This window comes from Nothoprocta perdicaria, unplaced genomic scaffold (assembly GCF_003342845.1).
Source record: "Nothoprocta perdicaria isolate Ctin4 unplaced genomic scaffold, notPer1 scaffold_57, whole genome shotgun sequence".
In the NCBI taxonomy this organism is placed as follows: domain Eukaryota; kingdom Metazoa; phylum Chordata; class Aves; order Tinamiformes; family Tinamidae; genus Nothoprocta; species Nothoprocta perdicaria.
In genome coordinates, this window is record NW_020455832.1 from 1,930,837 (window position 1) to 1,953,217 (window position 22,381).

Here is a 22,381-nt window from a genome sequence, read left to right on the forward strand (position 1 = left end):
CTTTTTAAAGGAAAAAACTAGTTATGTTTCTATCTAAAACAGCCATTATGAATATTCCTGACATAATGGGAACTTTAAAAATATAAAATATATATATTTATAATAATAAATAAAAACATGCTCCACAAAGCATGTTTTCTAAATCAGTACCTGTAAAGCTCTTTTCAGCTTTTCTTCAAGGATTAATTTCTCTTTTTGAAGAACATGCACGTGTTCCTGTGATGTAGGAAGACAATCCGTCAGACATTGCAATTCTTTCCTGCTTATCTTTTAAACATAAGGCACTAAKCATGATTTTTTTTCAGACTCAACAAGCATAAATTAAAAAAAAAAAGTCTGATGTGATCCTTCTCCTTCTATAAGTAAGGAATCATTCTGTAAACGTATCCATTAAACAACGTTTTGGCAAACAAATTCAGTTCAAAATAGTTAGATTAGCATTTGCAGCAATATAAGTAGATAGTTTTGTCMGATGTACTTAAGACATTTTAATTGGACTTGAACAGTTTTGCAGTTAAGTGTCAGTATCTGAACATACACTGGCACTAGCCTATACTCATCCTCTCATGAAGGTAACAGTTATGCTGCTAGACACACACAGTGATCCTGTGCTCTCAGATCTCCTAAATTACCACAGGTGATTCATAAAAACTCTCCATGTCTCAGTCCCCTTCTGTAAAATGAGAATAATGTTCTCCTATTTCACCASGATGTGGAAATATTTAATTGATATTTGTAAGGTACTCAAATACTACATAGGCCACTAAATGCACTATATTCTAGTTTAATATTACACTGTTCACAAACTGGTAAGAATGAAAAAGTATGCTGCATTCACAGATAAAAACTGCTCTGTATATACCTTACAGTGATAAACACAATTACACACTAAATTAAAAGCATATTTTAAAATACAAACAGATGTAAGGAGCGAATCCACTAGCTATGTGAACATATGTTTTTCATGGAAAGGAAGGAACTCTGAAAAGAACTTAATAGCAAGTGGAGAATCTTCAAGCTGTGCTGCTTATATAATTTAACAGCACTATAGGAGGTGTCTCAGCACAAGTCACCCACGTGATCGATCCTAGCAGGAATYCTATCTTCCCCTACTTCTCCCTTTCTGTGCTTCAGGCAGACTGTGTAACAGTAACAGTAAAGAATGCATTAAAATTTTTGGTGCGTTTCTGCCTCAGGATTCTCTTGCTTGAGCAAAGCCCTACCACATATTGTCAAAGGGCTACATAAAGGGAAGGAAGATATAGAGGGTATGAATACGCATTAACAACAGATATGAGTTTTTATAGATGCTGGCAGATAACTCTTCTCCCTCAAGTGACCGTACATGTGCTTATTAACAATACGGATGATTCAAGGGCCACCTTCAAAATATATGCAAGTTACCGGAAAGAAGGGCTCCAATTCTTAGAGTAAACCTAAGCAGAGAACCTCTACAACGACAGTTTGCTTACTCTGCAAAAGCCTCAGTTATGACTCCTAGCTAGACTTTATAGACTATAACTAGACTTTATAACTAGACTATAACTAACTATAACTAGAGCTTTGGGTACTAGAGCTAAGAAAATAAAAAAACTCCATTAGGCTGGCTCCATTTCAAAAAGGCTCTACAGAATAAGACAAATACCAGGAATTTCCTAAGCCTCCCTAGTGGYTGCGCAGATGAGAACTGCAAGAAGCCCTTTCAAATTTTCTAACATTTCCATAAATTAAAACTGCGATAGGCAGAKGCACAGAACTGGTGAGAGGACTACAAGAACACACCACAAAGTCTCCACKCAAGGGAAGATTAAACCATGAGTATCTGCAGAAACAATTTCCTATTCTTCTCGTATGTGTTCATGGTCTGTGGACTACATATTTGGATATATGGGGTTGGTAACCCTGAAGCCAGTCAGGGGCCTCCAAAACTCCACTCTTTCAAACTAGGAAATTTCATTCTCCAAGTACTAAGTACTTGGCCAGTACTAAGTCCATGGCTAAACTGCACAAGACACAGTTCCCCACCCATTTGGCAAATGCACTTCTTCGCAATGCGAGACACGTCCCATTCACTGTGCACCCCCAGCTCCTATGCTCATGAGCACTGTCCTTTTGGAGCACTACATAATCTGTGAACATCTCCACCACAGCAGCCCAGTCTACAAGGACTGTAAACACTTCAGGCTACTCAGTTCACTGGACACTGCAAACGATACAAAAGATCTCTCTAAAATAATAAGAGGCAAGTCACAGAATACATAAATGCTCAAAACATCAAGGAAATTTATCTGCTAATTTCAGTGCCCAATCTTTGCTCCTAGACAGTAACACTGCCCATCCATACCATACACCTTTTTTTTTTTTTTTGTTAATAGATAGTTTTTGGTACACACTTACCTGAGCTTTAAGTAAATCTTCTTGCATTTTCGATTTGCCACTTTCTTTTTTAGTCTGAGCAGAAGATGCTTTCTTTGATTGTCTGCAAACAATAACGCATTTTTAATGTATTTTAATTAAATTATTTGAAGTATTTTAATGTTTAAATATTGAACCTCACTAATATAAATAAAAAAGAACTTTAATAATAAAGTCTTCAGTGAGAAGAACCGTTGCTAATTCACCTGTTCTTTAAAAAGGCCAGTATTCTGCTCTGAATTATCCTATTTTCAGCCCAGCTGTATATCACTAAAATTCTATGTGCATCAGTAACCTTTGCTTCATAGCAAAGGAGTCGATCGTGGGATTGACCATTACTAGAAGAAGARCAAGGTAAAAATATTAATGGAAATTTGTGCCTTAGTAATTCTGGCCACTTAAGCCACTAACATGAGACACCAAGTGCATCTACACTACCATTTTATTTTGGACCAGACGTATTTTGAAGCTAATTTCCCTGTTCTTATAATTTACTACAGCTCACACCATGTAAATGTTTCAAAACATGGGCTTGACTTTTTGGAGAAATTTAAAGCAAAACATGAGCCCTATGAGCAAACAAAATGCACTCAAAACACTAATAATCATTTACACCATGAAACCAGACTGAGGCCAAATGAAGCCTCCAAACTGAATGGGAATCCTTTGCACAAATCATTTTGTTTCGAAGAACCAAGCCTGTAGTGTAACATTATAAACATAGGCACAGCTTTCGATTTGGCTTTAGATAGCAGCATATTGGACTTGAACAATTCCCGACCCTTACCAATTCAACAGTCAACTGTCAGAAGCAAGTCAACAGACTGTGCTTTGTAAAATTAAGATCTCCCCTTAAATAGCATGATCAGTTTTGCATGAAAAGCTTCTCTACCAAATAAACGGGATAGATGAATCATGTATTTTTATTCGTTATCACACTTTCTCACTTATAGTTAATAGAAAAAGAGGAATGAGAAGGGACAGAAGGGACTTAGGCTAGAACCGTATGATACAGGAAAAAAAAACAAAAAAGTAACAAACACGAGTTTTCTGCAACTCAATCATGTTTCACGGTCCATCAGTCTGTACAGACATGGGGTGTCTGCACATACAACTCCCTCCAAGGAAGATGTATGGAATTCTCTCATGTAGAAGTGCTATACTTTGATCTTCACAAGGAATGTGGTGGGGCAGGGAGAGGAAGAGATGGCAGCAGCCAAATGTGGAACCCAGAAACTGTGCAAAATCCAAGTCCCCAGCCAAATCAGTAAGATGWAACAAAGAAATAGTCAGAATAAAACTTTTAGAAACCTCTCAGATGCCCTAGGACAAAAGCACTTGCTTCTCCCCAAGAATTCAGGCTGATACTCAGTGCTGCATCTCCCAAGCAGAAATTCTCTGTGCCAGGATCCAGGCTCTGCCACAGAGCCATCTCTGTGCCTAAGGCACAGAGTGTTCAGGGATCCACACAGAAGGAAGTGAGATCTTCCGCGCAGCTCTGGACTGAGTGCTCATCTTCAGCAGTCTTTGACCAGACTAGGTCTTAAACAAAACTAAAAACAAAACTAAAAACAAAACTAAAAACAAAACTAAAAACAAAACTAAAAACAAAACTAAAAACAAAACTAAAAACAAAACTAAAAACAAAACTAAAAACACAAACACAAACACGGAGGTAACTCTTGAGAGAAGACAGTTCAGGATCAATTTAAACTTCTTACTGTTATTTCAGCAGCAGTCATCAACTATAGCTAAATAAGAGGACAGAAGCCTGAAATACATGAGTTTGAGCTTACGAAAGGGACTTTTCCCCTTCTGAAAGAGACACGGTGTTGTTTCATTGATTTGCTTTCTTCATATTGATTACGGTCAGATTAGGACACGTTGCTCAGATTTTGTGTTGTAACTTGACCAAGGAATTGGCTCTTACCTCTTGGACTTCCCTTTYGCAGCAGGGGTCGGGGCAGCAGCGGGGGCGGAGGCCGGGGCCACCGGGGCTGGGACAACAGCGGGGGTCGGGGCTCCTGCCTCCGGGGCTGGGGCAGCAGCGGGGACCGGGGCCACCGCTGGGGCAGCACCAGGGGCTGGGGCTGCTGCCACCAAGGCCGGGGCAGCAGCAGGGGCCCGGGCTCCCACTGCTGGGGCTGGGGTAGCAGCGGTGGCCGGGGTCTTTTTTTCACTCTCACTTTTTGTTTCCGGTTTGGCTACAAAGGCATCTTTGATTGCTGGTATTATTTCTTGTTCCTGTATATAGACATAAGAAAAAGTCTATTATTATATTTAAAAAATATCTAAAATTGCATGCAATTACATCATCACAAAATGGCAATAAAGAACAGTTTCATACTACAAATAAATTAGTAGGTCAGAAAAATGTCAGAAATAGAATATCCTGCTACTCCATTTCTCTCCTACATCTCCCAGTGAAAGACAGCTTAGCTTGTGCAATCTGAATTTCTTTTCTTGCTCTATTGACCTTTATTCAAAAATAAAAAATGCTATTCTACACTCGCTCTGCAAGGCACACTCCTTRTCTTTGGTTCCCTTCTCACTCTTGTTCCTACTCTGTTTACCTGGACAAACTCTAGTGAAAATCTCAGCATTTCTCAGTTTGCTGCAGTGCTGTGCCCTGTAATTCAGGAGTTCAGTTCTGCTCATGCTCCAGCTGCAGAACTGCCTCCCGTCTGCCAGATCATAACTATCTGTATAGAGATCAACCTGGATATTTGACATCAGTCAAGTCTTGAAGGAGTATTTGCTAAAAAGGGCCTGTGCTTAAAAAGCTTGGACCTTGCTTATTAAGTTCTTTGATGTGAACAAAAAATAAGGGCTGCATCGTCAAGGCCATAAAACAGAGCCAAATAGGCACTGCTTTGGCAGGCCACCATAGTCATGACCCTCTAACACAGGGAGCACGAGGAGCACAACCTGGTCACGTTCACTTTTTTTTTTTCTAAACATCCTGCACAGTACGTGATCTTTAACCTGAAAGTGAGTGGGAACATGTGTAGCTGAAAAATCTCTTTCCTCTTCAAAAGGTYTGCATATGTTGCAGGAAGACCTGCCCCTCATAATAGACTTTTCCAGCTCATTTGTKTTAACAGTATCATATCACAGTTGAGCTTGGAAGGGACCTTTGGAGATGACCTGGACTACCACCTGCTCAAGTGGGGTCACCTAGACCACGTTTCAGAGGTTTATATCTGTCTTATCAGGCGTAACAGGCAAGACACCCAACTCTGAAGAATACAGAAATTAATACATCCAAGCCTAACAAACCCATTCTGATTGATAGCCTATTCCATCATAAGATGACATATAACTTGCCTCTTAATTTCCTCAGGTAAGAATTATAACATTCAGAGCATTCATCAGCCATCAAAACTTCAGATGGTTTCATCTAAAAATGCCCAGTGTGTCAGAGAAAGGGTCTGCTTAACTCAATATCCTGTCTAGATAAATAGGTAAGAAAAGGGTAAGCAGGCATACATATACACACAGATCTCTGTGTGTACACTCATGCTGATACATACATACACACTAAATGTATATGTATTTCTTCCAAGTATTTTTGATTTTTTCTAGAACACACCTATTTTGATCACTCTCACACAATTATAGTATTTCAGTTTACTTACTTCTAGGCTTTCTCCTTCTTTAATTTTTTTAAGTTCATTCTCCATTATCTGTTTCTCTTCTGCTAACAACCGATAATCATTTTTTATCTTCTCGTATTTCTAAACATAGATACAGTGAGTTATTTTATGAYGAGAAACAAAGTGACTTGATTTCAGCACAAAATCTACACAAATAGATTTACAAGTATTTAAATGCTTAGCAAACTGGAAAAAAAGCAGCACGTTTTGGGAAAATTGCTGTGCTCTCTGAAACTAGGAAAAACAAAAGAAACACAGCACTTGCATGGAGAGAGTAGGCAAGCAATGAGTTCAAGGTCTTAATTCTGTCCCAGAATGGGTTTATTTCTGTCATGTTGGATTTTGAGCTCTGTTCTGTGTTTTCATGTGAATTTTTTTTGCCTTGCAATGCGTGAAAATTTCACCTCRGAGCAAGGGCAGGATTCACCTCATAGATCAGCACATATTAATGCATTAATTATAATGTAATAAATCTAAAGTCATATTTTTATTTATTACTGCATTTATAAGTTAAACTGTTAATACMGTATACTTACAGCTTCCAAGAGATCCTGTTCATTTGAAATTCTGAAAGAGAAAGGCAAAACTTTCTTCTGATTCTTTTTACATTATTTTTCATGTTGATGGAGAAAGCACTGTGAGCTAAACTATTAAAAATAGTATTTTATAAAGTACTGCATAGGTATTTACTTATGTTTTTACATTAAATATGTAACATTTCCTGGTCAAACTACTTGTGAGTTTTAACCCAGCATAACTGTCTTGAACAGCAACTTTCCAATCATTGCTTTCTGTATAAAAAGGACTTTTTCTGGGATGGGGCAACGTTAAGTATGAGAAATATTGAGAAAATCCAGGCCCTTTTGATATAAGATACTCAGAAAATGGGGAGAAAAAAAATTTCATTTTTCACATTTTCATTTTCAATTCAAAGCAACAAACAACACGTAAATATGTTTTCTTAGTCATTAAGATTGTAACTGTTTTCCTTCTGTGTTTGTAAGTCTACAGTAAGATATCTCCCTTCCTCGCCTAAAGGTAAGTTTGAATAAGTTTTCCCAAGGTGCAATTCCAAACATTCAGAAAAAAATAACTTAAATAATAATGTATAAAGTAATGCTCGAGTTCTTATTCTCTCCCACTCTCTCCTCTCTCCCCTACACCCATCCACCACCTTGAGAAGAATCTGTGGTAACYGATCTTAGAACTGGCTCCTGACTAAATGTCCTGACTGAGGACCACATCACCTGTCTAAGAGGAAATATTGCTGATGCGATCAGGATATTCTGAAACACATTCCCATTTTYATAGAATTTAAATCAATAAAGAGATGCTATTAAAATGTACTGTTGTAAAAGCAAAATGCTTAACATTTTAACAATGAGAATGCTTTAAAAAAAGTCAAACATGAATTTTTAATACCTCAACTCCACAGAAGAGAAACTTACGTTTTTTGCCATTTCTAATTTTTACAAATTTGATTAAATCTCATGTTCAGTAAAATTCCTCTGGAAACTTATATAAATTGTCATCAGTAGTCTTTGGAATCTTAAATACCAAGCCCTGCTCTTGCTTTTCAAGCTGAAAATCTAATGTGTTAAATACGCTGTTTAGCTATAATGATTTAGAGCAAACAATGCATTTCTACTACCATTCAAAGGTAACATTCATTACCTTTTAGAAAGGTCTGTTTAGAAAGAATTCTTACCGCTGCAATTTGTTTGTTTGTCTTTCAAATACTTTAACTATTTCTAATATGCGTGTATTCATTGATTCAAATGTTTCTGCAAAGAAAAGAAAGAGATTTTTGTATCCAAAGCATATATATTTTTAAAATACATATATTGAAATTTAAGTCAAATCAGATCAGAGCTGTATGTCGGAGATGACTTGCAGGAGGTGTTCTTGGTGTACTCTGATATGAGCTTGGTGAGGTTCAGAGGCAGAGGGCTCCAAAAAGATGGCAGTTCCTGAAGGCTCTCCACGGCTCTCCAGAGCTGCCAAACTGCTCCCCAGGCAGAAACTGATAGACTAGATGAGGAAAAAGTCTTCATGGAGATTCTTGACCACTACTACACGTTTCAGGTGTAAAGCAACTCTCTCCAGGTCACGCTAAGACCAGGTCACACTGGGAGAGCAAGCTATGGCAGCAGCTTCTAGCTCCCCCTATCCCAGCCTTTCTGCCCGCCCTTTTAACAAAATACACCCAGTACTGTCTGTCTAAAGTAATTCCCAGCTCTAATGGTGATGCTATCATCCCACTAGTCATCTTATGTCTATACACTTTCATCTCCTTACAAGTTGAAATCTATATATATCTTCTCATGTAATTACACTCAAAATTTGAACATTTCTGCTGTTAGTTTGTTTAGCTGAGGATATTCCTCCCCTCATTCAGATTACTTGTCTTTGCCTAAATCTAAATGCCTTCCTAGCTGCTCGCRGTCTTGAGTTGAAAGAGAATTTGGGTCATGTGACCTGTACCCTTCCAGTCTTACTGGGAGTAATAGCAGTGCCATTACTGAAAAGGTAACTTTAGCCTTTGGGCTATAAAAAAGCATGCACAGAACAAGGGCCCCAAGAAGTTTGTGCAYAGTAACATGACACATGGTATTCTGGGCTATGGTCCATGGTTTGTTGTCGACCCAAAATGATGCTGGAAAGRTATGACAACGGTCTAAACAGTTCAAGACAGACAGACAGAAAGACATAAAGCAGGGGAAGAAAAAGCACCATTCAGCAAAATGATAAAGAACAAAAGAGCATGACAGGGCAGAACTTAAATCTCTCCACGATATAAACTAGTTTGACTGATATGTGCATGTTAATAAAACGTTAGCAGATTTAGCCTTACGTGCTGGTGCCTCATCAAAGATCTGTGTCATATTAATCACATCCTCTGTTCCATGCTTCTTTACAAGATCTGAAAAAAAAAATCATTTTTATCACTGTCCATTCTGTTTTTAAAAGAAATGTGGTATTAGTTCTTCATCATTTAGAGAAAATGAAAGAAAAATTTGCATTTAATTTCCATCACTAACTCAGAAAACTAAAGATATGTTTGGTAATGCTATCCATGACAGAAAAATTGTGACCATCATGCTCTTTGGCCTTCTTGCAGAATCTGGCACTAAGCTTCTGAGTACGCTCTGCTCACTGGCTGGGACACAGCTTCAGATGCCTGACAAGAACCTCATGTTCCCAGGCCTGGTCTGCACTGGGGGCTACTGTCACCAGACTGTCCACTGGGCAGGCAACACGGGGCACAAAGAGCCCAGGAGGTTTCTGGAGTTAATTGATATCTGTAGTCAAGGGAGACTATTTTCTCCTCTCTACCCAGCACTAGTGATACCATCTCAAATTCAACTGCAGGCTTGGTGGTACAAGAGAGACATGSATATACTGGAACAAGTACAGAGAAGGGTACAGAGATGATTAAGGGCTTGGAGTATCTTACATATAAAAAGAGGCTGAGAGCGCTGAAATTCTTCAGCCTTGAGACAAGAAGTCTCAGAGGGGATCTAATCAAGGAATAAAGAATAYGGACCCAGACTAGTCTCAATGGCATCCAGTGAAAGAGCAAGAGACAAGGAACACAAATTGAAGCATGGTGGATCCCAGCTCTCTTTTAAGCTTAAAACCTCCAGAAAGTCTCCTTCTCTGGAGATCCTCAAAACCCACCCAGACACGATGTAAGTGCTCTAGTGCAACATGCTCTAGGTGTTCCTGCATATGCAGGGGAGTGGGACTAGATGATCTCCCAAGGCCCCTTCCAACATTGATCATTCTGCAGTTTTGTGATTAAGAAATAACTTTTTCACTGCAAGGGTGGTCAAACACAGGAATAAGGTGCCAAGACAGATTGCCCAGTATCCGACCTCAGAAATATTCAAAACCCAATGGGACAGGGCCTGGGTAGCTTGCTCTCATAGACCCTGCTTTGAACAGGGGGGTTTGAGACTAGGAAGTCTCCAGATACCCCTTCCAACCTCAACAATTCTGTGATTAACTTCAGATAAAAAGAAAGGTCATAAGACGTTAGTATTGGGATACAGATTTGCCTAAAAAGCATCTGCTAAAAATGCCAAAACTGGCATTATGTGGATGGCATTATGTGAAATCACTGCTACAGCTTTACCTACTTTTATGGCCAAATCTCAAGACCTCTGCATACATACTATGACTTCATATATTTTGCATTTTTTTTCAGATAACAAATATAATGAGGTGTTTCTATTGTTATTATCAACATCTTAAGTGATTACCATCACTGCCTTAAAATGTACTGCCTTTCAAAAGTTCAGAGATAACATCCTCACCTTCTAGCATAATCCTTGGATCTTTATGACTTGACACTGCAGTACTCAAATTTCTTCTCTTGTCCCTGTTAAAATGTACAGTGCTTCAAACTGAGTATTAAGGGGACAGTTATCTTACAAGGAACATGAGGAAGTTCTAGAGATAAAAGCATGAGCTGCTACACCACAAGCTAAAACCACAAGGCTCTAAGAACTCGCAGCATTTTCCATTCCCTGCTGACTCTCTGGATAATCACAATCTTTGCTCTATGTGCAGAACCTCCTAAAACTCTGTTGAAATTAATATATTGGATTTGTGCAGCTCAGACTTTCAGGGTGCTCTATTCATTCTCCCCTCTGGCATTTTAYATGTTCCCCTACCCCCACCCTTCATTGGTTCACAGGATTACAGGAAACCCATGAAACCAGTCAGAAGCTAGGAGACTTCCAATAAGCGTGGTTAACCCAACACTTCCCACACAAGAAAATGAGGCCTGAAGTTCAACTATTTTAAACACTCCTCATTCCTGCTTATCACRGTATTTTCAGTAGCCAGAAGCAGTCAGAACTTTGTTTTTACTTCAAAGAATGCATTTCAAACATTTTGATAGCCAGATCTACACACTATTCACAGCATTTAAGTATATAATTTCCACAACAATTTCTTCTCTATACATATGAATAGCATTAATTACATAATTTTGAAGAATTTTAATAGTTCTTGCTATCTCTCAGACTTTCAAAAGGCAGTTCTATCTGGATTCTTAATTTTTTCTTTCCTTCTATATTTGTACATTCTCTATTGCATAAGTTTGTTTAAATCTTTCTTTTAAATTTATGACAAATACACAGGTTTTAGATTTGGATTTAATCTAAATGTGATCTTACTGGTCTTTCTTAAACTCCTGCTTAACCAGAGAAGGGGCATATCCTGGAAGATTCTGAATACAACTCTTCAGTTTTTCAAGCTTCTGGACGCACAAAGACACTTTAGAAACGCCTTCCAATACACTTTTGTCAGCCACAGGAAGTACAGAATCTGCAGCATGGTCTTCTTCTCCCAGCTAAAATATAATCAGCAAAATATTCAACTGCTTAGGTATCTATGGCCTATTCAGTAAAGCTGCAGCATCAAATACACTTCTTCCTCATACCTATCAAAAGCATAAACTTTTCGAATACCAACATTTTATTGCAGAACTATTTAGACAACTTTCATCACCTTTCAAGGAGGAGTTGTAATTAGCAGTAAATAATTACAATTTTTCTGACCTCTCTTGTTCTGACAGAAGAACAATCAATATTTTTATTACTATAGCCAGACTTGTTGATAAAATATCATGAAAGTAACTTTAAAATTATGCAAAAAGATTAAATTTATAAATAACATTTTGCATAAAATGTTTGTATAATCTTTTCATAGAGAAATTCAACATCTTATTGTCTTCCAGTTATTACCTATGAAAACAGAGACAAAGCTAACAATTGTCATKGTTTGACTTACTTCTTCCATCAGTTGGGCTTCTTTTCCAAACCACTTTAAAAAAAAAAAAACAACAACAACAAATGTCATTATCAGGTACTGACAAATTAAGCTCCTAGTTTGAAACAGGAGCATTAAAATATTTATTTCTATATATAGCATTTTCTTAGATACCAAACAAAATCTCTTACCTTAGCTAAAGATTCTAATATCTGGCCCATAGGAGAAGTGAAGAGGAGAAAAAAAAATGTTAAGAACTTTGAATAAAACATGTCATCACATTTTTAACATTTATACTTTCTTTTTGTAATTTATTATTATTCAAAATCTTCATTTGTGTTAGAACTGATCACACATCTGTTACAATAACTAAATTCAGTGTCATTTAACTGCAAGATATGAATAGCTGGTTTTGGAAAAAAACTTTTCACATACACAAAATTCATCAAAATACCCCAACTGCTTTGCTCTAAAGGAGCAAACTGCATACTCTAAATCATATTTCAGGCAAGAGTTTAATCCACATCCTCATACACAGGCTTTTGATATCAAGTTGTGATGGTTTTTTTTTTGAAATTAATGAAAAACAAATACAGAACACAACCTTAGGGCAAAGGAAAGCTTAAGGTAATATCTAGTTAGCTGATTTAAACCAAACAAACACAGGGAAAAAAAAAATCACACTTGAGAAAATTAAAGTTGTTCTTTATCTTTAAGAGAAAGCATATTCCATCACTTACKAAAATAAGTGACTTAACAGTTCAGCAGCATGTTCCAGATTCCCAATCTGCCAATTATTATCATTACTAATCAAACCTATATTAACCTAACAATTTCCTAAACCTGCRTACTATGAGAAAGTGAAATGAATTACTCAAAAAAAAACACCTCTAAATCCAAAACCTTTCAGCACTCAGAAAGGACAAAAGGTGAAATCCATCCCTGTATAGAGCTGCGGGAAGATTTCTGAAGCTGTGAATATTAGTGTTAATTATATGTTTTGATTTCAGAATGTACTATGGTGTCACTGATAAGAACTGTCTCAGTCCCTCAACCACAGGACTGTGACCCACTACCCAAACCAAGGCAACACAGTGTGGTGTGCCAAGTGACAGGCAGGGCAACCAGATCAGGCTGGGATGCGAAGATTAAACCACTGGGGCCATATCCATGCTCCCTAGCTGACAGAAGGGTTCAATTCATGCTTATTCCACACGCTGACCTAAAAGACATGCTCCAGAGTAAAAATGGAAAGTAAATCCATGAGCAGCATGAGCAATCATGGATTTAATCAATCAATTTAATCAACCCAAACATGAATTTGATTAGGCTGTGACAAAACAGAACTGCTTCCACCTTTTTTCTTAGAATAGTAATTCCAAAAACACAAAAGGAAAAGGGTTTGAATAAGACCTAACAGAAATGCAAAGTTTATTAGGAAATATCCCTCTTTGTCTATGAAGAACAGATCTTTTCTCCTAGATCTTTTCTCCTGACCACTGAGGTCAGTGGCTTTCTGCGTTATAAAAATTCCATACAATTCTCACCGTTCCCCTAGAAAACATCTGCCTTTCTGCCCCTTCAGAAGTCTGGCTGTGCAAATAGTCCCTGCACACCTCAAATCTTTCTGTGGATGTCAACTGTCTTTATTTTGATGTGTCAGATTAAGAACAATGTTATTCTAGAAGGTACACAATAGTCAAAGATTACTGGTTTAACAGATAGTAATGGGAAAATCTTAGGCTTGCATTTTCAAGTAAKTCAGGCTAGAATAAGTAATGATCTCTTCCCTTCGCTGTGACTGTGGAAAAACATATACCAAGAGACAAAGTAGTAAATATTGTTATATTTTTAAATTAAATAACTTTGATAACTCTTATACCTCACAGGAAGCTGGATAATATAGTCAGAATGTTATTTCTGCTACAAATTTCACCTTACTAAAATACTTGACATATGAAGTCCCCAGTGCAGGACTGTGAACACTTTCCACAAGAAGAAATCTGTGGACACAATTCTTTAAATCTCATTAGAATGTAATGAAGGTAAGAAGAGTTTCACATTACATACTTCTCTTTCTTCATCAAATGATGATTCTAGCTGTGATGATATTACTGAGAAACACATCAGTGACTCAGTCATATCCTGATGAGCCTTCTGCTGTGGGAAGAAAAAAATGCATTATTTTTTTTCCTGGATAATTTAACTATACTCTTCCCAAATGTGTCTCCACACTTGTTAATTTTGTTCCCTCTCTTTGTTATTCAAAATTTCTCTGTCCCTGTCACCTCCAAGTTTGGTCCATTTCAACCAGGCCCTTCTCCTCACAAATCCTGGAGACAGCACAGATCCTAGCACCTTCAAACAATTATTTCAATTTCTTGCATTCCTGCCTAGTCCAAACTTCTGACACCATCTCCACAGCCTCCACATTCTCAAAAACCTTCATATCCTGCTACCTACCTGCACATATCATAAATCTCATGGCTACGCACAGAAACATAATAATACGTCAAACAGCATTTGGCTCATGTAGAAATAAAACTAGAAAAATAATCRCATAGGAATAAGATTTGGAAAAAAATATATATACTTTCAAAATCTTATCTTATAAATAGAGCCAACATGACAACCTCAAATGTAAAGAAAATCCAGACTTGCAATTTATGCCTCACGTCTGAGATCTTTTATCTTGTTCCTGGCTTCATCCATTCATCTTCCACACACAGATCAATGGCCAAGCCAAGTACAGAATGGCCAAGCCTAGTACAGAATCAAATTTTGGAAAAATTCCTTGATCTATCAATTATTATAAGGAGGACTGAGTATTGACTCCACCTTTGGCACAGTTTGTTATTAACAAATCCAATCTTTTTTTTTTTTTTTGCCTTTATCCAGGATAGCTATTTTTGGTCTACTTCTGCTGCTTGTTTCCAAGGATTTTAGATTTTTCTCATTAACGAACACCTTAAACTTCATGGCAGAACCCCCTAGCACATTCCTCTGAGTTACCTACATTAAAGCATGACTTCTAGTGCAAAAATCTTTTATTGTTTAGCTTGATCACTACTACCTGAAGCCACTGGTTTCTACCACTACAAACTTACATTAATTAACATATATGTTAATTACTGTATGTACTGAACCAGGAGAATCAGGAAAAAACAACTGAAACAACTTCCTGATGTCTGAATTATTAGATCCAAGGACATTAAATAWGTCAAATATGTGATTTAATATATTTTCATTATTCCATAATTAGTTGTGAAACAATATACAGACACACATATACATATATAAAGAATTTGGGGCCAGTGACAATGAATTCAACAATATTAGGAATGCAGATATAGCTCCTAGCAAGTACACATCCAGATTCAAGAATGGAACTCACAATACTGCCCTAAGTATTTAAACTTCTTAAACAGGAAATTGGGTAGAATTAGTTTTTTTTAATTTGTGATTCCCAAAAGTAAATATTTCCAAGTGCTAGAATGGCTAAATAAGCCAGTCAGACATTTCCTGTGGTGCTCTGGCATCTATTTCAGGTGGAATAAGAGGTATTTACAAAACAAATATATCACTGAAAAAACTAKACTTAGGAACCAACTATAGTTTCAGTGAAGAAGTGTTAAGGGTTAGAGCCATGCAGAACTATATCCTCATATTTAATGAATCAATTTATAGGGCACACAATTTTATTAATTATATTAGCATTTACACTTTCCTGCTACTAAAGGGCTATTAGTAATTTTCTCTTTAAAAATGTTTCTAGTTTTGTGAGCTACAAAAAGTACAATTGTCACTTAAAGTAATATTACAATTCTAATTAATGTTACAAAATCTCATTTATCAGAACATGACTCTACATACACTTGAGTCTTCTTGTGTATCTTCCTCTTTCACTTCCACATCTTTTTTATAAATATTTTCCAATGAGTTTATAATCTGCAAGAAAACATTAACTACATTAAGAGAAAAAAACTTAAACTAGGAAATCTATCTAAAAAGAGCAAATATTTTAATTGCAACTTTAAAACTGTAATTTAGCAAAACATACTACCTGGTTTAGATTTTTAGTGATATCACTTAGCATCTGTAGGTCATCCAGCACACCATCTTTATTTAAAATCTGTAAGGACTGATCTATGTAAGATTCCACTAGATTTGCTGGTTCTAAAACCATAGGTTCATCTACATTTTCTAAAAGGTGTTTTTTGCTTTTTCTCTTTGGATGACTAGAAGGTACTGAAGTCTTCTGAACAACAGATGATCCTTTCACCATTTCTACCGTAGTGCTGGATGTTATTTCCTTTCTTGATTTCCTGCTGGTGTTGGTGCTTTCCAAACCTAGAGTAAACAAGATGGATGTGGCCCTAGAAGATGAAGAACAGAAAAAGGGGGGAGGAGGGGGAAAATATAAGTAATTGAAAATTTAGATTTACTTATCTATCATTATTTATTAAAATATTATTGTGCTTAAAGGCAAATAGTTAATTTACAGTAAAAACTACCGAATGTACAGAATGATCACTGATCTAGCAATACACATAGAACTACTCTCTACTGTAGCATTTGCTGTTCTAGTAAAACTTCTAAAGCATCTACTGAACTGAAAAAGACACAATGAACAACATGTAATAACTCCTTTTAGAGGCAATTATGATAAAATTCAAACAAAACATGGACTATAAACAATCACAATGTTGTGTAATATTCATCACCAGACTCCAGAAACAGACTCTACATCACCAGACATCACCAGACTCTACAAACAGACTCCAGAAATTCTGCTGAGCCCTACAGAATTTCCTAACCTATAAAGATGCTTACATTTACATTCTTCTTTTTTTTTCTCAAATACAATAAAGACATAAATATTTCTTTAATAGGCATCATAATGGTGTGGTCTTCCATTATTCTTCTATTGACGATTAAAAAATGTTCCTTAGATTTGCCCAAAGTAAATGTGCATGTGAAGCTCAAATTAAAACATTATGAAGAAGATAAAACAGCTCTTGTTGACCTTGCAATAAAAGGATTAAAGTTCTTCTAAGAAAATTAACTGCGAATTGTGAAGACAGCTTTTTTTTTTTTTTTTTTTTTCTCTCCTACAGGGGCAATAGTAATATTATACTGAAAATAGTTGGTATCTACAGTCAGCTGCCTCTGATCCAATAGATAGATCTAACTTAAATTACAGGTGTGTCAACTACTGTCCTCCAGGTTCAAGGCATTAAGTAACTAGAATTCTCTTATTCCCCAGAAACATCAACAGGATACTGCCTGTTTCTTGTGAAGAGCACCAGTAACAGCCTTAGTTTGTTAATGTTAACCAGGACTAACAGACCTGGTTAGCACTAATGCACCACAGTGGTCCTCAGACACTGAGAATGAGTTTCAGGGAAAAAGAATATACTGCCTGGAAAGGAGAAAATCCAGGTTCTTTCAAACTCTTTTGTTCTTAGCAATTCTCAGCACCTTCTTCTTTCAGCTTAGGCTTCCCTAGGCAACACAGCATCAGTTAGTATCTTCCTTTTTGTGTCCTTCAGCATGAGGAAGGCAGACAAAATATCACTCTACTTCACCTAGATAAGATAATCACTCTCACTGTTCATTTTCTCAGTAGAATAAAAAAAAAAAAAAAAAAACTGAAAAGCCATACGCTGCTCTATTAAAGCTGTTTCTTACATACAGTTTATCTGGACAACAAATGAGCAATACAGTAAATATCTGTGAGAATAGGGTAGGATTTTAGGTTAAAAAGAAGATGACTTTAGAAAAAATCTAATTAGAAAACAGAAAATCAATTGAGCCTTCCATAATTACATTAATTGCTATACAACATATGAACATTACTATGCTTGCACAGTAATGGCTAGAAGAAAACCAGTGAGGATTAATACAATTCTGTGGTATATACAGAATTTCTCCTGCACTCCCTAGCAATCCAGAACCAGAAGTTCTGCTAAAAAACACTGTGTTCAAAAGCAACTCATGGATCTACCCTCCAACACAGATAAGGCCATCTCCCTGCTGACAGCCCCTATGAACAACTGAACTAGGCTAACTCAGTGAGGGGTATCTGCACCAGAAATGCCTGCACATMAGCCAGTCACACTAGATTTCCTTTTATTCAGTAAAAATTAAGTAAGTGGACATGAGTCAGTCTCTGCTTGCATAGACACCTACATCCAGTCCTATGAATTGCCTTTTAAAGCTCTCTATGAGATTAAGGGGGAGAAATAAATCAGGCATGTGTCCTTACAGAAAAACAATAGATCTTCAGTCTGTACTGTAAGGAAACACTCAAAAGAGATTAAATAAAAAACTAATGAATAGGCATTTCCTTAGATACATAATAAAAATGATACCACATTCTGATCTTTCCCATCACAGACCATCCAGTTTTATGATGCTGAAAAAGTTATGCCCAGCTCCCGATACAGTGTTAAATCGAATTTATACCAAGAAAATGCCAGTGGGGTGTTATTTTTAAATCACACAAAAAAAAGGAAAAACAGATAAACAAGGAAATAGATTCCTTTTAAGAATATTGTTTTTGTAGTAACAATATATCCGTAATCATTTAATATAGAAGACAAAACATGAAACATTTTGGAAGTTATTGTATAGTGTGCATAAACATATATATATAWACAGATCAAATCAGAGTAAGATTATATACTTTTACTTGTTTCTGACATGTTTCTGACATGTTCAAAAGCAAGCTTTTTCACAGCCCTAAGTAAAAAAAAAAATCTAACGCTATAACAGTAAAAAAAGGCTTCAGTAAACATGAGACCATGAGACTAGATAATGGATTTTTTTTCTATAACCAAGTCAAAAACTAGAAGCCTAAATACTTACAACAAAAAAAAAAAATCTTAAAACTTTTATTTTCTGTGACCATTTCTCAGCAGATAGTGGTTCTTTCAAACTTAAAAATAAATAAAGTCAATTTTTAAGTAAAGGAAGGCCATGGTTGAACTAACTACATCCATTTCTATCTTTCTGTAACTTGCCAAAATCCCATTTTAATGTAAATATTGAAAATGTCACAACTGAAAAGTTCAGGTTGACTCCTGTGACAAACCTGCCAAAATAATAAAAAACTACATTTCTATAATTTTAATAAAGTAGTAACAATTTAACCTCCAACAGTAAAAGGAGCATTGACCCATAATTGAAAAATGCTTCTTTCTATATTTTCATGGGTAAGATAAAAAATTAGCTATTTTCTCATGTTTCACAGAGACAGTTCCACACATGACACCCAATGCCTATCCAGACAGCTTCTCACAACTAATTATCCCTTTTAACTTTGAACTGCTTTAAGTGTAGCTCACACACTTAAACAAGCTCAATGAGCTCCACGAGCTTTGTCTCATGGCAGTACCTGCATCAGGAAAACTGCCCAAATGTTTCTCGATGGCTCCTCAGGTGGTATCTGATCTAGAATTTAAAAAAAAAAAAAAGTCACCACAGTGCTCATTTGATATCTGACAGAAAGCACCTGCTCTGGGTCACTCATGAATCGTGAGCAAATGTCCAATTTCTGTGGTTAGGCAAAAGAGCAGGTCGTGTTTTTGTAATTTACCCTGGGCCTCCATCTCCCCCCTGGCTCCGAGTACAGCGTCAGGAGCTGCAGACTCCCCCGCCACGACTCGGGTTCCACGTGCCGGCATTACCAGCCAAATAAGCAGCAATAATGGCCGGGAGGGCCCCGGGGGATGACAGGATGCCCGCGTTGGAGCTGCAAGGCGCCTCAACCCAGCCCGCCGACGCTTTAACGCTTCTGTGGGCGGTTACGGGCGCTGCCTGGCAGCCGTGCTGGTAGCGCCCAGCGGGGACGAGCGGCGAGGGAACGGGACGGGGGACGGGAATGGGTCCGAGCTCCTCCCCGCGACCGCCAGGGYGGAGGAAGCGGCACCTCTGCGGCGCGGCGCGGCGGACTCCGGGAGGAGGAGCGAGCTGGTCACTTGGGGGGCGGCGCCATCTTGTCCCCGCCCGCCGCCGCGCCGCGCTCTGCGCGGGGAGCCGCGGGGCAGGGCGAGGCCAGGCCAGGCCAAGGGAGAGGCGCGCGCGTGGCCGCAACGGTCGCAACGGCCGCCCGCGCCGCCAACGGCTGCAACGGGCGTGCGCCGCGCCCAACGGCCGCCGCGTGGCGGGCCCTGCGCGGCGTCAGCGGCCGGGAGAAATACAGCGCCCTGCATAAAGTTTTCAAACCTGCTGTAACACAAAACGACCAGCCCAGATGCTGCCATGTCGCACTCGTTATTTATTCAGCGCTCATACACGTATATACATGTACACGTGCAGTCAAACCTGCGGCAAGGCACCCGGCCACTAGCACCGGACAACCCCAGTGCGTGCTCTGGAATTAGGGAATGAGCAAGGCAGGATGTCAGAGAGCGCCTTAGTAAATTAAAGCCCTCAGTGTGACTGSAGAGTCAGGCTTTAAAATAATCCAAGATCAAAGTGCAATTGTATGTTGCTTCCAGTGCCAATACTACCGTTTTTTACACTGGCAACAAGTTCAATGTTGAATACAATGCTGGTAAATATCATTAAAAAGTATTAATATTTATAATATTAATATTAATCATAGCTAGTAATATTAAATATTGCTTATTATTAACAATGATATTAATAAATTAAAGAGATGAGTAAAAGCAAAACACAAAAATGTTCCTTTCAAGCAGAAAAGTAATTTCCTTTTAAAAATAAGAATAAAAGAATAAAATAAATTTATAAATATTTATAGCAGAATGTTTATTTCATCCATCCTCCATTTGTTTTCTCCTGATAATCAAGTTTTTCTAGTCTTTTTTGAGASCAGATTTGTATTCCAGCTAGAATGAATCTGAAAACTGTCCGCATGCCCAAGGCCAGAGAGCAAAAACCTCGGTGAGTCATTATCCTTAGTCTCAGTTTCATGGTAGCCAGCAATGAGGAGTTGTAATAACTGAGCTATAGAAGCAGTTATTGCATGGATTCGATGACCACACCACTTGCAAGAAACAGCAGAGTAACAATCCAGTTAATATATAAGAGCTATGTGGCAATAGAGAATTCTACATGTTAAGGAATCTTTGTAAAAATCAAAAGCCATTCTAGACTTGTAGGTAGAAATAATAMTCAAACAGGCCACCTTACAGATGGRAGAAGTCTAACTATTTACTGAGTTGATGGAAATTTTTCTTTGGAAGATTACTTAGCTAAAAAATGATAATTTTCATAAAAATAGCAACTCTGCAGCAGTAATATCAGACAAATTCTGCTGCTAACTTGTAGATCTGGGGTCCAAAATGTAGTGGTGATGGACCTGACAGTTCTGAAAGAGTCTCAKTACCAGGGAAGTTAAATGTGACAATTTTACAATTCTTTCATAACAGCTCCCAAGGTGATCCTGGGGACTACAAACCACTAAGACTTGTATCCACATTGAGAAAACTAGTAAAAACATTATAATATTGGAAGATAAATGGATAAATATGGTATAGGGTGGAAGAGTCACCACTGCACCTTTAAATACAAAATAACAAATTTTGTGAAAAATAAATTACAATTATATAATATAACTACAATTACGTTTCAAAGCAGCTATTAATTTTTCCTCTCTCTCCTGAAGAAAAAAGAAGAGACACATGGAAGTTATTATAATTTGTTCTGCAACAAGAACTTTCAGTTAACCAGTAAGAAAATATATTAAACATTTTTCGGGAAAAGAAAACAAAAATCAGAAGGGGAAAATAAGCAAATATATAAATATATATTTCTTCATGCCTAAACAAAAACAGCTGTCTCCTAACTTGTATCAAGTCATTTAAATGTAGCTAAGAGTAGACACTAAAGCTCCACTGCTGATTCTCCCAATCCTTCCCCTAGTTGCATAGAAATTGTCACTCTGATCRTAAGTTTCTGGCATTACTCAGTCTTGGATATGCCATGTGGCAAGTACATGTTGTCAAATCAAGTAACAACACTATGCACGGATGATAGTAGATGAAGTGGCTACTAGCTTCCACTTCCACAAGGCTGCAAAGCTCTCATATGTAAGTTTTCTCTATCGTTCAATTTTCAAATACTGCTACAACAGAATGGACATTGGGAGTCACATTAGAATCTGAATGGATAAGAAAGCTGCAGTCCAGTTACAATTCAGCAGTCAAAACTTTGGCAGAAGGGTCAGAGCAACCACTGTATCAACAGGGCTGAAAAATGAAAGTTTCAAATTTGCTGTTCACAACTAGTATCACATATACTGCACCAGACAACATTAGCACATGAAACAGGCTACAGCCCTCTTAGCACCTTCAGTAAATTACCATGCAGTTACTGTGATGCATATCAAAAGAGCACAGAAATTAGAAGAGAGTGTCTCACCTACCAGTGCTGGAATTAAAAAGCCTTATAAATAATTTCATTACATTCTGAGTTAGAAGTCAAGTGTTTAAGACTAGAAGGGGCACCAGCTTCTTATGAAATAAGAACATACTGTAAAGCAGCAGCCACTCCCCATCATT

General features: G+C 37.5%; 1 protein-coding gene across 1 annotated transcript; it reads right to left on the minus strand.

The window, feature by feature from the left end:
* Positions 1–4,341: 4,341 nt before the first annotated feature.
* CCDC7 (coiled-coil domain containing 7) lies at positions 4,342–22,381 on the minus strand. Its single transcript, XM_026048775.1, has 14 exons — positions 22,354–22,381; positions 19,252–19,307; positions 15,916–16,228; positions 15,726–15,800; positions 13,923–14,012; positions 12,044–12,064; positions 11,874–11,906; positions 11,258–11,433; positions 10,391–10,455; positions 8,926–8,994; positions 7,780–7,855; positions 6,608–6,638; positions 6,054–6,152; positions 4,342–4,659 (listed from the first exon to the last, which is right to left on the minus strand). The coding sequence occupies exons 3-14, from the start codon at positions 16,135–16,137 to the stop codon at positions 4,342–4,344; spliced, it is 1,275 nt and encodes a 424-aa protein (XP_025904560.1). The 5' UTR covers positions 16,138–16,228; positions 19,252–19,307; positions 22,354–22,381.